The 17191-nt window shown below is 36.7% G+C and overlaps 1 protein-coding gene across 26 annotated transcripts in view; it reads left to right on the forward strand.

Annotated features, from left to right (window-relative positions):
• The window catches only part of Rbfox2 (RNA binding fox-1 homolog 2), a 267272-nt gene that overhangs the window by 158324 nt on the left and 91757 nt on the right, over positions 1-17191 (forward strand). Inside the window, exon 1 of one of the 26 annotated variants that reach the window (XM_071609535.1) lies at positions 9704-9817. The exons of 24 other annotated variants lie outside the window; for them this stretch is intronic. In XM_071609535.1, the coding sequence (XP_071465636.1) occupies positions 9773-9817 (45 nt within the window). In that variant the 5' untranslated portion in view covers positions 9704-9772. Of the gene's footprint in view, positions 1-9703; positions 9818-10199; positions 10272-17191 lie in introns of those variants that run through there. One more of the 26 variants, XM_071609545.1, reaches the window with a different exon arrangement.

Genomic DNA, 17191 nt, shown 5'->3' on the forward strand with positions numbered 1-17191 from the left:
AACAGCTCCGTTGAGGTATAATTAATATACAATAAACTGCATATATTTAAAGCTTATAATTTGTAAAGTTTTGACTTATGTACAACCACGAAGTTATCACCACAGCTAACATAATTAACATTAACATCTCTTAAAGTGTCTTCATGGCCTTTTGTAAGCCTTTCAACATCCCCTCCCCCTTGCCCCTTTCCAAGCAACCACTGATCTGCTTTCTGTTACTTTGGATTCGTTTATATTTTCTAGTATTTTATATAAATGTAACCATAATGATAAATACTCTTTTTTTTTTTTTTTTGGCCTGGCTTCTTTCACCTATCAGGGGCACTCGAACCACTGAGACACATTCCCAGCCCTATTTTGTATTTTATTTAGAGACAGGGTCTCACTGAGTTGCTTAGTGCCTCACTTTGGCTGAGGCTGGCCTTCAACTTGCGATCCTCCTGCCTCAGCCTCTTGAGCCGCTGGGATTATAGGCATGTGCCATCTCGACCAGCTATCATAATTTTTTTGAGATTCCTCTGTGATCCTGCACATGTTAGTGGTTTATTCATTTTTATTACTAAGTAGCATTTAGTTGTGCACATACACAATTTGTTCATAATTTATCTGCTGATGGGTATTTGGGTTGTTTGTACTTTTAGACTATGCACATCTTCTGAGTTTTCACTCAAGTACAAATCTTCACATGGTTATGTTCTTGTTTCTCTGGGGTGAACTCTTAGAAGTGGAGTGCATAGATCATATGGTAGGTGAAAGTTTAATGTTTTAAGAAATTGCTAAACTATAGGGGAAGTACAGGGAATGTAGTAGACCAAATTATGCCATGTGTATGTGTGAATATATCACAATGAATCCAACTATTATGTATTATTATAACATGCTGATAAATAAATAGAGGCCAACTTGTTTCCACATTGGTTATAGTCCCAGCAGCAGTGTATGAGACATTTAGTCCTCAGAGGCTTGCCCACAGTTGGCATTGTCAATCTTTTAATTTTAGTCTTTCTGTGAGGTGAGTAGTGATATCATTGTGGTTTTAATTTCCTTTGAATATGATATTAAGCATCTTTTCATGTTCTTATTTATCATCCCTTATTTACTGCCTCTTTTAACCAAGTGTTTAAATCTTTTGCCCACTTCTTTTTTTTTCTTTAAATTGGGTTGTTTTCTTATGGTTGAGCTTGGAGAGATATTCTTATGTACTTGAGATGCCAGTCCTTTGTCAGATAACAGGCTTTGCAAATATTCCCTCCTAAATCATGGCTCGTCTTTTTATTTCCCTTGGTGTCCTTGGATTAGCAGAAGTTTTCAGTAAAGCTCAGTTTGTACTTTTATGGGTTTTTTTTTTTTTTTTTTTTTAGTGCCACTTTTTGGTGCTGGGGATTGAACCTGTCATCTTGCATTCCACCATTGATCTGCACCCCAGTCCTCATGTCATATTTTAGTTTTCTCTTGAGAGTCCCCCCCCCCCTTGGAAGTCTCGTGTTTTACCTTTTTAGGTCTATGCTCCATTTTGGGTTTAATTTTCTGTATAGTATTACTTTTATTTTGTATGGCTATCCAGTTGTTCCAGTACCATTTGTTGAGAAGACAGTTCTTTCCCCACTCAATTGCCTTTGCACCTGTGAAGTTATATTTGGACTTTCTATTTTGTTTCATTGATGTATTTTTCTTTTTTGACACCAGTATCACTCTGTCTTACAGAGTGTACTATTCTTCTTATGAATATTATGGGATCTAGTGGACTTCAGAAAAGCAATAAGTTTCACAAACATCAGAACATTTTAATTAATTAATTAATTAATTGATTTGGTACCAGGGATTAAACCCAGGGGCACTTAACCACTGAGCCACATCACCAGACCAGAACATTTGATTTTAGAACATGGCTAAGGAAAAGATAATCATAACCTTTAAAAACCTATATGGTACTTGAATAATAATAGAATGAAGTGGAAAGATATACCATGTTCGTGGTCTGCAAGACTTAATAGTTTTGAGTATTAACTCTACCCAAATTATCTGTAGCTTCAGTGTAATCTCAGTCAGAATCCTGGCCAGAGTTTTATAGAAATTGACAAACTGATTATGAAGTTCTAATGGAAATGTAAAAGACCTGGAATAGCCAAAATAATTTTGAAGAAGAAAAACAAAGTTAGAGAACTAATACAACCTGATTTCAGGCTACAATGAGTTTGGTATTGGTGTTGGTATTGAGGTTATCATACTTGTATGCAGTGAGACTGTGACAGTTAGATTTTGCTGTATGAGTCCTTCTCGAAACCTAATGGTGTAAAACAGTTTAATCATTCATTCACAGTAATGTGGATCAGGAGTTTGGATGGTTCTGTTTCAGTTTGGGTTGGATCAGCTTGCCTGGGATAGTCTAGAATGACACCACTTTCACATCTGGCAGTTGGCAGGTTGGTTGGTCTGGGAGGCTCAACTAGAACAACTAATTTCTAATCTACTTGGTCTTTTATCCTTCAGGCTTCTTCACATGGTAGTATCAGGGTTTCAGAGAGGAGCAAGAGAGAGCATGCGAATGACAAGTCTCTGCTTGTGTCACATTTGCTAATGTCCCCTGGCAATGTGAGTCATGAGGCTAAGGCTAAATTCAAGGAGTAAAGGAAAATGTTCTCTTACTGTTTAAGGAGCTGTGAAATATTGTGAACATTTTTTTTTTTTTTTTTTTTTGCAATTAACCACAAATTTTTAGTTAATTGAGGTAAAAGTTTTAATGGAAGGGATAGTCTTGATTATGTGATGTGATTGATGTATGGTATATCTGAATTCATTTGCAGACATATTTCCCCAACAGTATTAGGATATTTACCATTGTTTTCTGCTTTACAAGTTACATTTTGGATGGAGAGTGTGACTCAATGGTAGAGCACTTGCCTAGCACACAAGAGGCCCTGAGTTTGATCCTCACCACCATAAGAAAAAAATGTTACACTTTTACCCTTACTCTCTCTAAATTATTTTTCTGAATTTAAAGTAACTGTTACTTATGGTCATTTATGGATCCATTATCTAAAATGCTTGGGACCAGAATTACTGATTTTAGAGTTTTCAAATTTTAGAATATTCCTAATGTGAATATTTGAAGTCTGAATTGCTCTGAAATTTGAAACTTTTTTTGAGCTGGTGTTAGTGCTCAGAAAGTTTTGGATTTCAGACCTTTTGGTTAGGGTTGCTCAATCTGCACTGATTTAGAAAGAAAGAATAACGAAAGACACTTCTAATAAAAAATGCCGATTCCCTGCCTCATGATTTGTACACTCTCATCCATGCCTGTCACCCCCAAACAGAATAACACAGCTCAGCCTCACCATGGTCTCTTCTGTTACCCCATACTTTCTTTCCTCTCATGTGTCATGTGAAGGAGTGTTATGTACTTAACTGCGATTTTCAGTGTTCTGGTAGATATAAGTTAAAGATTTCTATTGGTATAAAAAATTCAACAATTTTCATATGATAGAGAACTTTGGATATTTTAAAATAGCTTTTTGACCTCTTTTTTGAGGGGATACATTTACCTGCTTGTCCTTCTGTAAGTGCCTGAATATGGCTTTGCATATGCCATACTGTTTTATGCACTTAGAATGCTATTCCACTATCTCAAAGCCCACCACAGCCCCCCATCCATATGGAGAACTTTCCCTAATTTTTCACAGTTTATTTTAAGCATTAATTGCTTGTAAAATATTCCTGGTTTCCTTCAACCTAGAAAATGAGATGGTAGCAGTGAAGGTTTTAGGTGCAATTGCTGCTTTATTTTCCCTCAAGCTATTATTTTAAGTATGACATTCATCAGATGATATTTTGATGTTTCTTATTTTCTGCTTTTTCCCCCTCTATATTTTCAGCTCTTTGAGAGCTTTTTCCATTCTTTTGAGTTCACACAACGTTGGGGATGTCTTGGTTGAAATGAATGAAAATTGAATGAATGAGTCTTGATCTAATGGAAGGTCTGTACATGGTGCCTCTGATTTATGGGTGCAAGTTATTGCAGACCTTCTCTTTCCATATGCTGATGGTACATACTGTGTCAAAGACATCAGCTTGGTTGAGAGAAATTCAAAGATGAACTGACAAGTCTTAGCTTTAAAAAACCATCTAATAGATAAAACTGTACACTTGAAAACAAATAGAAAGTACCACATAAGTTCAGAGAAAAGAAAAATTACTTCTTGTTGGAGATAGCCAGGAAGATGAGCTTTGTGGAACAAATGGCATTTTAAGGTAGTTAAGGACCCATTTTCAGATTTGGAGATTCTGAAATGGATAAGAAAACAATGTGGTCAAAGGCACAGAGGCAAAAACCAAAAACAACAGTGGGGAGTTGAATGTATCAATAATTGTTTTTGTACTTTTTTTGACACTTGGAAGGCAAAGAACTATCCTAAGATAGAAAGAGTTAAAATTCATTTGCAGGTTTTATGTCTATTTTTCATTCTTGATCCAGAATGTATCAATTTGGCTATCATCATTTTACCCATGTTATTAAAACAGCTCAGTCAAAACTCTTGAGCTCCTGTTTGCCCAATTCAGTCATTTTTTTCCTAAGCTCTCATTCTCTTTAACCTTTCAGCTTGATACTGTTATATATTTATCTCTGGTACCATGAAATACCTTCCCTAGTGTAAGGAATACAGGATCGAAGAAAAGGAACAAATGTTCTGGCTTTTGTGACTAGTTCAGGATCCTGCTTGGTCTTCTTATCCTGTTTCTATTTCTGCCTTCTGGAATGAGTGAGTATTCCTTAAGGTTCTATTTTCAGCTCTTTGCCTTCTATCCATGTATCACTCTCCCTCCCCACTCTGTCTTTCTCTCTGTCTCTATCTTTTTTGGGGGGTGGGGGGAGTACATGGTTGATATTCATCAAATGTTGTGGACCACATCTATGTGGGAGACAAGTCTCAATTCCATGACGGTCTTGGCTGTCTCTCTTATTATGTTCCTTTTGGATCTCCATTTCTAATGCTGACCTCTGGCTACAACCCTGAGTGCCTGTTAGACATTTTCTATTGAATATCCTTCCACAATAACTTCAAATCAGTCCCTGCTTTGAGCTTTCCTGGTTTAGCAGTGTTGTTCTCACTTGGCCAGTCAGCCTCTCAGGGCCCAAGTGGTACATTTACCTTTCTCCTGCACTCTGCGTGTGCACACCCTTCAGTTCCTGTGTTGACTGTCTTTGTCCTGTGTCTTACGGGTATGCCTTCTTTATTCCTGTAGCTCGTGTGTGTTTTTGCACTAACAGTTCATAGACTGCTGTAGTTAATACCCTCAAGGATTGTAGATGTATAGATGATACTGTAGTGTCATCAGTCATGTCCTCTGACACGGGATGTTTGTTAGGTTGTTTATTTTGTCCTTAGCAAAATTTAACTTTCGTAAATCTCATACTTCTAGATGTCTTGCTTTTAAATCTTGCTCTAGGTCTAGATTTCTGATATCATCACACTCTATTTAATAGACTATTCTAGTTGTGCCAGTATTGAAACCTATATTGAAAAATGAGTTGATGTACATGGCTCTGCTAATGAAATGTGTGGAAATATACACGAAAAGCTATTTTCTATATTCATACTTTTAACTGATCAGGACACAAGAACTTTTTTTGGGGGGTGGGGGGCTATTAGGGTTTGAACTCAGGGGCACTTGACCACTGAGCCACATACCCAGCCCTATTTTATTTTGAGACAGGGTCTCGCTGTGTTGCTTAGCACCTCACTGTTGCTGAGGCTGACTTTGAACTCAGGATCCAATACTATAAAAGCTTTTATAATATTGCAGAGTATATACTTTTCCAAACAAAGTAAGTTGGCATCATCAGCAAATAACTCTGAGCTTATTGTGGAAAATTAACCATTTTATTTCTGGAACTAAAAAATATAGGTGGTGCTGAAGATTGAACCCAGTGCCTCACACTGCCAGATGAGTGCTCTACCACTGAGCCATAACCCCATCCCCTATTTCTGGAGTTTTTGAGGGAATATGATAGTATTTAAAATTCAAAGGAAATATCCAGTCTGTTCTGGGGGAAGAAATCAAGTGTAATTTCTGAGTTGGGAAATATTTTGTTGTTGTTGTTTCTGTTTTTTAAAATCACATAGGTTAGTGGACAAAATGCTGAAACAGTGATGTTAAGCTTTTGATCTGTGCATAGAATTTCTTTCTGTTAATCTGAATATATAAGGCAATGTTACTCTGCTCAAAGACTATAAAGAGGAGAGTGAGGGCCTTCAACTCTAAGATTTGTAATTTTTGTTGTAATAATTTGTCTTTCAGATGAAAAGTTGACCTTTCTTTCTATAAATATTAGAATTTTGGTTTGACTAGATTATTGGTCTTTTAAATTGTTCAGATTTAATTTTTTTTTCCAACAGAAACAAGTGAGTAAAAAGGCAACATGAGGTATATAGGAAGCTAAAATTAAAATGTTTAATTATTTTGCCATTTTTCTGAAGGGCTGATTATGTAAACTAGAGCTGGGCATAATTTGGGCAGAATCTAGGTAAGACATCTGTTTGAGGTGGTTTATTGTCTATATTCTTCTGTCCCAAGTGAGAATTTATAGTTATGCCAGCATGTTAGCTAAAGCAAGTATGACAGTATAAATTAGAGACCCAGAGAGTATTATTAATTATTATTATTATTATTAATGTTTAAAATACCTATAATGAAAGTGGATCTATTTTGGTTCCCTTAAACTTTTAACAAGATAACTTATAATAGCTAATAATAATTTCAAATAATATATTTGAAAAATATAAATTTATATCTAAGGTAATAAGAGAAAACCAGCTACCTTTTCATCCCATCCCCCAGAGGTATTGGTTTTGTCTCATGTGTATTTTTGAGAGATATACATATACACACACACACACACATATATGGGATATATTATGTACATTATATAGTATATACAATGCATAAATATGGCATATGTCAGTGTAATAAGTTTTATGTGTGTGCATATATACATAACTTATAAAGCTTACAAATTAGTAAGTAAGTAAGTAATTATACTCTACACTTTATTCAACAACATGATTTTTTCTCTTAATATTGTTTTAGTCATGTCTTTTCACCTTATATGATACAGATCTGTCCTCAAGAAGAATTTAAATCTCCAGGAATTGACTCGGCTTCCCTATAACCTATTTGGGGATCACTTTTATGCTTAAATTATGTCAGTTGTTTTAGGATTTGAATTATTGTCTGTTATCTTAGTATATTACCACCTTGGAATTTCATCTTGTGTAATTAATCTACCAAATACTGAATTGGGTTAACTCATGAAGTTGTAAGTTTGTCTGTAGTTAATTATTATGGCCCTCTATGGTATATAAAAGATTATATCATTTTTCAGTCTTCATATTAAGAGGAATCTCAGAAGATTTAATAGTGATTTAAGATACTAGTTTATAAGTATACATGTGACCAGATATGCTATTGCTGTGTATGAAATGTAGACTGAAAATGAGATGATGCAGTGTCTCCAATGGCAATTAGAGAATTGATTTAATTAGAGGAGCAAATATAGTGTGCAATTTTATTACAGAAACATTCCCTTTGTCTTTTTTGCGGGGAGGGGGCGGTGCAGTGCTGGGATTGATCAGGAGCCTCACACCTTCTAGGCAAGTGCTGAACCACTGATCTATATCCCCAGCCCTCTTTTGTTATCTCTTAATTTGCCATTTCAAGTTGCTGTTTAAGATAGCTTTATAGGGACAGTGAGAATGTATACCACAGTCCTTACGATGTGGCCAATCAGATCCAAGATGTTATGAATCTTTGATAATCTCTGTGAAGATTTGGCCAAGTAGCAGTCTTAGAGTTTTAATGATGTGAAAGTGGAGACTTTATAAGTGTTTTTTAAGAAAAACTTTAAAAAAATATCCTTCTACTTATGAGATGTTGCTTACAATGTTGAGTTTTGTGTAATAGCAATGTTTTACCTTTTGCCTTTGCCTGTATATTCTGTTCTTTCTTCCATAAACTGGGTTCTATCCATTTCTCAAGTGCTCAGAATAATACTTGTGAGTAATAGATGTTCAGTAACTTTTTAAAAATTATGTGGAATCAATTTATTCTTGTTAATACATAAAGAATCAGTACTGGCAATATAAAGATAATCTAGTGTGTTGTTTGATCCCTTAATCTGTTAGAATCAATTTAAGATAAATGTTTAACCAAGAGGACTATCTTTAGATTGGCTAAGACCATTTTAACCCTTAAAAAACAGTTTCTTTTGAACAATCCTAAAATAAATTACAGTGACCATAAAAGGAGAAAAATTGCAGTAGAGGCAGGTGGGACTTGGTAATACATAAATTCTCACAGATGTCCTCACAGTTGCATTTAATCCTCACAGTCTAATCCTAGGAACGCATGTTGTAATATTACTGGCTCTCCAAGATTAGGAGGTCATAGCCTCTGAAACAAGGTTAGAATTATTCATCATTTTGAACTGTTGAATACTTGTCCCCAACAGAGAACTTCTTAATAAAAATGGTTAACTGATGTATCTCTTAATTAATATTCGTTTTCACGTTCCGCTTACTCTGTGCCTTATTTTCTAAGAATTATGCAGCAATTCTTTGGTTTTAGAAGTGCCATTTAGGCTCTGAAGCCAACTCTAACCTGCTGTGCTTTGTTTAACTAACCTCACATCTGTCCATGTTTGTTACTTTTTAAAAATACTGGTTGTAGAAATATTTGTGCCTATGTGTGTTGTACATAATGTTGGCATGGTGGGTATAGCAGCTTCCTAAAAGAGGAAAAGCAACTGGCTTTTCTGAAAAGACCTTTCCACCCCCACCTTTTTGCAGGCAGCCAGAGTTAATCCCTCCAAGTTTGATTGGAACAGCTGAGTGAGTACCCTGCATATCTGAAGGCCTCCAGTGGACTCATGTTGCCTCAGAGTTGGGGCCACCTTCCTCTTTTCTAGTGCTGATCCTGCCAGCTGTCCCAGCTTCTGTAAAAGCACAGGGAGGGGGGATGTTAAACGATACAAAAACATACAGTGTCATGAAAGGGATCGCTTTACTGCATGTATCAGTGTGACTCTTTTCTCCCATTTCTTTCCATAGCAGAAGGGGTTTATGCTGTTAATCCTAACACCTGTCTCTGCCGGAGACAGTGAGAAGGGTGCGTGCGTGTGTGTGTGTGTGTGTGTGTGTGTGTGTAAGTGTGTGTGTGCGTGCCTGCGCGTGCGTGCTCCCACCCAAGAAGGAGTAGAGAAATAATACCAGTCCCATCTGCCTTTCCATGTCCTGAATTGGGAGTGTTCCCTCTGACGCACTCAAAGCCTGGGACATATATAATATTTTGGCACCCAGATACCTTGTGCTTCCTACCGTTTTTGTGTGCCACTTTAAGAAGCCCATGTTCCCTTCCCTGGCAGTCATTCTTTGCCTCTTGAGTTTCTGGTGGAGTTGTCAGCTTCAGACCAACAGTAACAGCAAATCTCTAGTGCAGTTTTCAGTCTGTAACTACTAATGCTGTCGGAGCCTTTTGCTTTTCCCTGAACATCTCTTCTGTGTATTCCTGAATCCTTTTGGGCTGGAGGCCTGGTCTGAACCAAGCTCCAACTTCATCAGCTGAGCCAGCATACCTATCAACAGCGTAGACTGGAAGTCAGCCAAGGATTTTTTTGGTGCTCCTAGTTCTTTTGGACAGGACAGCCAGATCAAACAAGGCAAAAACTTAGTCGGTTTTTGTACTGTCTTTATCGGAAGTTCTTTTCCCCCCCTTTGCTATGTATGGTGTATATTGTATGGATTATCAATATCCTGTTGTCCAGGTAAGCTGAGGGTTATAAATTGTTTGTTTACTAAGTACTCTTTGGCGGATGTGAAGGTTTTGCAGTGGAATGAAATGCTTATAGGGTTTCTGTCGTTTGACCTGGTACCATTCAGGACACAGATTTCCCAAGATATTTTGCTAATTTGCTGTAGCAGGAGGTTTGAATTTTATATTGTTGGTGCCAGACAGGGGTGGTTGACTTTCACCTCTAGAAGTTCTGAAACTTCAGAGAGATTCTCGTATGTGAGAGAGAGAGAGAGAGAGAGTGTGTGTGTGTGTGTGTGTGTGTGTGTGTGTGTGTGTGTATCTCTGTGTCTTAAAACAGGGTAGGCTGGGCAATACAAATGTAACACGACAAAGCCAAAAGTATTATAGTAAACTTGAGGCTTCATTTTTGGGCAGAGGAGAGATACAGATGGCAATTTCCAAATGTTGCTGGATTTTTCAGAAAGGTAATATATATTAGGGAGCATTCTCTTCACATACAGACTATGTTAGACTATTTTTAGTTTAACATTTTGGATTATTTTGTGATAAGTGGCATTTTAATTAACTTGTAATCCAGAATCAGAAGATATTAGGATATTATCAAGCATATACCTGAATATCTATTTGCCTTGGAATTAGTAGCAATATAGTAAGTCAAATTGAAGTTAAGAGTCTTGGATTCTGGCTCCAGTTATAGTAGTTAATTATCTCTATGCTCATCTCAAACAAATTCATTTTTCTTCACTACATTTTCCTATAAAATGAAGGGGTTTGACCAGCAGATATCTCGTATGTTAGGATTCTTTGAAATATTAATTGTGCTGAAAAGCTAGAATAGCAAAATAAAAAGTTAATACAGTTAATTATGAATTATAGATACTTCTTGGTTTCTTAGTTTTATATTTTGTTTTTCATGGCCATCACCAATTTTTTTTTTACTTTCAAATGGTCATTTCTCTAATCGTTGGCATCTGTTACAGATTGGGCAAGAACTCATAGGGTTAAAAGAAATGACAGACTAGTACATCTTGTTAGGAATTTGAGGCCCCAAATCCAAAACAAGCATGTGTGTGTGTGTGTGTGTGTGTGTGTGTGTGTGTTGATTGTGGATGAAACCTAAGACCTTGTGCATGCTAGGCGAGTGCTGTATCACTGAACCACATTGCCATCCCTAAAACAGGTTATTTAGAATTGGGCCTACCAAATAAGCTCTCTAGAGTACACTCAGCTCGCATTTGTGTCTGAAGCTTTCAGTATTGGATTGTGGTTATGCTTCTCTTTTATTCAAACACTTCAGTTTGTATTATGTGTTTTATATAACAGTTTCCATTATTTTTGATTATACAAGTTAAGAATGTGTTACTTTCACTGTAATGAGACTTTGATGTATTTGTGGATTTCATTTATGCACTGTTTTTCTACTGACACAAAATAGTGGATTGGTCTTTCTAACAGCTTAAGACTGGAAGTGTCATGAGACTAGATTAGAGGCAAATCTTCTTAATAGTAAATATTGATGGGCTTCTGACTAGAAACATCTGTAAAGAGGAAATTCCTGAGACCTAACTAGCAAAGTACGGGACTTGTAATAACTATAATGTATATAAAATTATATGAGGAAAAAGTGAGTTTCCAAAAGAATTGAGGTGTTAGAAATATGTGAAAAAATAATTATAGCATGTAAATCAATTTGTTAGGTAAAAATTGACCAACTCCCCCCAAAAAATTTGCAATGGGAATTAAAGAATTTCCATTTAGAAATCATGACATGGTTTGATAAAGTCTTTTGCAGAAATTTTACTTATTCTTGATAAGATGAATTTGCCACCCTTTTGCCACATCTTTTCTGCTCGTTAAGATTTAGTACTGGTGTATGTAGTACTCAGTATGTGAAGCCGCGCCTTTCCTGGCTTTGCTTCATTTAGTAGATTTATTCTATCGGAAATTAAGGGAGCTTAGAAATTCAGGTAATGGGATGCTAAAATTTAAGGGTATGTCTTCTGTTCCACCACATCAGCAAATTAATGGGATTGAGAAAAACAATTTTAAATTGAAGAATCCAAAGCTATTTTATAATTTCATTTATTAATTCCGTTAAGATAGCAATTTTCTTTCAGCACATTTATAAATGAGCAGCAGATAGGTATTTGCTTCACAAATGCCTTAACTGTAGTTATAAAATATTCTTTTTTAGCTTTTGTTATATTCTTATACTTAGTTAAATCAAAGCTCCTCATTGCATAATACTTGTGGTGGTATGTATCAGTACATTATGCAACTGAAAATTATTAAGAACATGAAAAATAGTGTTTTTTAGGATTTGCACCCATATTTAATTGAGCATTTTTAGCATTGATAGCATTGAGATAATGAAACAAAGTGAGTTCAATAAAGCATTTTACACACTTGACTTTTCATTGCTCTTATTGTTAATAAAATCAGGCTTGCCTTATTTTTTTGTGCAGTTGAGCCAGGCACGGTGTCACACATCTGTAATCCAAACAATTTAGGAGGCTGAGAGAGGAGGATCATGAGTTCAAAGCCAGCCTCAGCACTTAGTGAGATTCTAAGCAACTTAGGGAGATCCTGCCTCTAAATAAAATATAAAAAAGGATTAGGGAGGTGGCTCAGTGGTTAAGTGCCCCTGGGTTCAATTCCCAGTACTCCCGCCCCCACATAGGTGTACAATGAAATTTCTTATTATAATTTTTGTATGACCCAATCTAGACAAAGTATAAAATATAGGAAAAACAAATAGATAAAGGCTTGCTAGATTTTATTTTTAAAAGATTGAGTTTAGAAAAAATCTGAGAAACTGTGTCTGAAATTATTCTTCTAGACACTCCTGAATTAAATATTTACCTACTCTGGCTAGATGGATGAAATGTAACTGTTGTAGCAAATTGAGTACATTGTTTATTATCTTAGTTTATCCTTAGTGAAAAGATGTGATAATGGGCTACTTTGCCTGCCACCTAGGCAGCAATGGGGTAGATGGAGGACAAGGAAGGAGGGTCTTAAATTATTGGAGGTTTAGCTGAAAGTCCTGATTTGAGAGTTTAGTACAACAAAAGACAGCAGAAGGATATTAGGTGTCTGGAAGATAGAGAGACAGAAAATCACCTACCTAAAAGGTACTGTTGGTACTGAGGTATGTTTTAGTGTCAGAATGCTGGAGAATGAATTAGTATGTACACTGTCCATTTCTTTGCAGGAAGCTGACCTGGGTGTACAGTGATAGATATGTTCTTTATTTCATATTTTTCATTGTGAATCATGTGTCATGTGTGTTTTGTGCTATGTGCTGGACACCGCCAGCACAGAGTATAAAGGGGAGCAGGCAGCAGAGTCTCCAGTAAATAATAGAGACATCATAGCAGACCTCAGTGTTAGGAAAGCAGTGTGCTTCAGTTTTCCCTGCTTGATCATTTATTGCTTTTTTGATAATCCAGTTATTGATATATTTGTTTATATCCCGTTCCTTTTTAATATTTATGTGAGAACCTTTTCCTTAATTTCTCACGGAATACAGAGAATGTAGACATAATTTCAGTTGTGTAGATTACTCTAGTTCTCTAGAGTTTGGGATGTCTTAAAGATATAAAAGTAAGTTATCCAAAACTAGAAATTAATTCATGACATAGTATTTTCTAATTCCTCTGGTCTTACCAATGGCCTAGTATGTTATTTGTGATCTTATTCTAGAGGTTGGTTATGGGGGGATGAGAAATAAATGATTATTTTAAAAAATAAACATACAAGGTTTAAAACTGTTAATTTCAAATTTTTCTCTCATCTTTCTTTCTCTATGTAACTAACTGAACCCTGCCTAAACTAGAGAGAAGAAGCTAGCAGACTGTAAATAGAGTTAGCTCTAATTTGACTTCACTTATATTAAAGGGAATGTTGGGGCAAAGCTTAGAGATGCTTCTGGGAAGGTATTTAATACGTAATAGGTGTAAATTGTTATTTACACTTAGTTAAGGTTATTGTATGGGGGCGTGTTATGAAGAGCTTTTCTACTAACAAGTTTTTATTATTGCAGGAAATGCTAGCCCTTTAATGTTGCTTTTCACTTGGGTGTCAGAGGCAGCCTGGGAAAATATGAGCAAGCCCTGCCTCTCTTCAGGGACTCTTGGGCTTGCTTTTATAACAGTGCTGGTATGTGGGTGGAAGGTAGGGAAGTTGAATTACAACTATAAAGTTGTGAAGAGCAAGAACATGTAAAGTTGTGTGTGTGTGTGTGTGTGTGTGTGTGTGTTTTAATTAGTGGGTATTATTCTGTCGAAAATCTCAACTATTCCCATAAAGCTAAAAATAAAACCTTTTCTCCCACTCTTTTTGTATATCTTACTTTACACTTCAGCTTTCTAAAAAGATGCTAAATGAATTTAATAAATTTGAATATATTTCTAAACATGCTTTTGAAAGAAATAATGTTTCTATAATAGTTTTATAACTACAAAGTTACTCTTCAATCTTATGGGTCCATTTGTGCCTATGTAATGGCTGGAGATAGAAATCAAGACATTGTTCCATGTTATCCCCCCATTTACAGTGCATTCAGGTACTAGGTTAAGAACTGGGGTGTGACATAAAACATGATTTCTACCCCAGACTGCTTGCAGGCTAGTCAGAATTATGCAGAAATAATAAACTCCAGTAGTTATGTCCCTTGGTTAGGTACTAGGGTACTGTGTGCACACAGGTGAGGGGGTACCTAACCCAAATGTGGGAGCAGATGGAGTCAAGAAAGAGTTTCTGGAGTTGTAGATCCATGAAGTAAACCTAGCCAAACAGAAGTCATGATGAAAGAGAGAGAACAGAAACATGGTGTGTGGAGGCACCCACTGCAGTTTGCTCAGGGTTTCGGGGGCAGGGAAGGACACTGGAGGGGACCGACAGTGCCTCTGGACAGGTGTTCTGCAGCCAGATTATATTTTAGGTTCCTGTTTAAGAATTAGGATTCTTCCACCCTGTCAGATGTGGGAAGCAGTTGAGGATGTTTGTCAGGGAAGTGGCATGATGAAATTTGCATTTAGAAAGATCACTCTGGAGGTAGTGGTGGGCAGTGAGAAGTTTGGATGGGAAGAGTGGTAGACTGAAGGCTACCACTAGGGAACAGTTAGAGAATAAAGAGGTCAGACTGATTTTGTGGTAATATGATGGAAAGAAAGAGCATACCAAAGAAATCAAAGGACCCTAAGCTTCTGACTTGTTAAGTTACTGAATAAAGATGAGGAGCCCATCACTTTGGGTTTGAATCTGAGTTCTGAAGCTTGCTAGCTTGGGTGCCTGGGGCAAGATGCTTACCCTCACCTAGCTTAGTTTTCTCATTTTCAAAAAGGATATTAAAATATCTCATAGTTGTCGTGAAGATGAAGTGGATTAATTAGTTATCTAATCTGATTCATTGTGTTATCAGATGCCACCTCAGAGTAAATTCTCAAGAAATGATAGCTGTTTTATCTGTCATGAAACTTAACCATTCACCAGGAAAGCAACATGGTAGAATGAGTGCTAGAATCCGAGCTTCCCACCAGTAGGAATATTCCCTCCTTGTCTGTATTGCTTTCTCCTTGTGCCTGGAGCAGTGCCTGACACACAGCACTCAGATAGTTGTTAAATGAATTAATGATTCAATTGAGAATCAATTTAGCTTTAGACTTTTAAATAATAGAAATTTGAAGGGTTTTAAAATGTAGTTGACCATTATTTGGCAGTTGGATATTTTGATCTGTAGTTCGGGAGAGATGTGTGCTGGAATTGGAAGTGCAGGGGGCATCTGAGTAAATGGTTGGCAAGTGAAGTGTGGAATGAGTTAGAACACAGCAGTGTGGTTGGCAGTGTCAGCTTCTTTGAGGTTTCTACCCTTTTAGAAATCTGATGAATAATATGGTCCTCTGCACAGAAAGGCACATAAGAAAAACAAATTTCCATCAAGTACCTGTGAGAGGAACTGTGCATTTGGGGTGAAGAACTTCTAGCATGCAGTAAGAAGTGGTCAAAGGGTGATAGAAGTTGAAGAAAGGAGTGAGCAAGGAACAAAAAAGATCAGGAAAGTCTGGTGTTATTTGAAGCTAAGAGCAAGAGTTTCCTGAAAGAGAGAATACCACAGAAAAGTCAAAGAAGATATAAATGTTTGGGCTGAGACTATATATAGTGCTTGCGTCGCATGCGCAAGACACTGGGTTCAATCCCCAGCACCACAAAAAAAAAAAAAAAAAGAGAGAGAGAGAGAGATTCATTGAATTTGGCTATTATTTGAAGGCCTTTGGTGATTTCGGTAAGATAAATATCATTTGAGTAGTTATGGGGAAAGGCAATTAGGATTCTGGAGATTGCATGATACATTGACAGAATTGTCAGGAAATTGGGACAACTAGAAGTGCTTCTTTCCTTCATTTGTTTATTGAACAAATATTTCTTGAATACCTACTATGTCCCAAGTCCATCTTGCTGGAAGCAAAAACTGTATCCGAAGGAGGATACAGTTTCCTTTAGCTGACAATCATATAACATGTTTTTATCTTCCCACCTCTCCAACCCTCCAACCTATGCCTGTCTTTCCACTCCTAAGCACACATGTGTGCGTGTTCAGAGAGCGTGCCCTTAAATGAATTTCTCCTTGGTATATGCTGGGCACGTTTAGCCACCTAAAGATTCCAGTTGTTTTGCTTTTCTTTCTCTTGGGCACCTGGGAGCAAATTGTCCTCTCTGAATGCCAGTCATTAAAGTCAGGAACACACTCAAAATCTCATTGTCCAGTGCTCACTTGGGTTCTGTGTTTTAGGGAGTTTATAAAAATCATTTTACCATTTTTCACTTGAAGCTTGTATAGTCTCTTTCTTGAACTGTATAATATTGGTCCTAAGTGTGGGAATGCAGTGTGGATCTTGAGCCCAAGGAAACCCTTATCCTAGTTCTAGACTCTTCGCATGTAGGAATCTTTGATTTGTCTTTTTATTAAAAAAAAATTTCTCCTCGGGGCCTTGTCTCTTTCCAGGGTACTTGGAGATTGCATTCACACCTAGCAGTCAAGGTAGCTGGACTTTATTAAGGTTAGGAGTGTATGTGGTAGTGGTGATGCTATGTGGGGTACATCTGTCTTCTTGTTTCTGGGGGCTTTTTGCCAAGAGTAGTATAGTGGACCGGTGGATGCAGAGAATGGTATAACAGTGATTTACAGGTTTATTTCATGTATTAAATCTGAAAACACAATTTTCCCATAAATATGATTTGCATTTTTCCAGAAGTATATTGCTTTCAGCATACTTGGCTTCCAGTGAAACTTACCTAGCCATTTTCTACTTATTTGCTTTGTCTTTGAAAAGATTTAATTGTATTTTATCTCCTTCCAATTGGCTTTTCAGTTGCAAATTTC

Source organism: Marmota flaviventris, chromosome 3, assembly GCF_047511675.1.
Source record: "Marmota flaviventris isolate mMarFla1 chromosome 3, mMarFla1.hap1, whole genome shotgun sequence".
Taxonomy (NCBI): domain Eukaryota; kingdom Metazoa; phylum Chordata; class Mammalia; order Rodentia; family Sciuridae; genus Marmota; species Marmota flaviventris.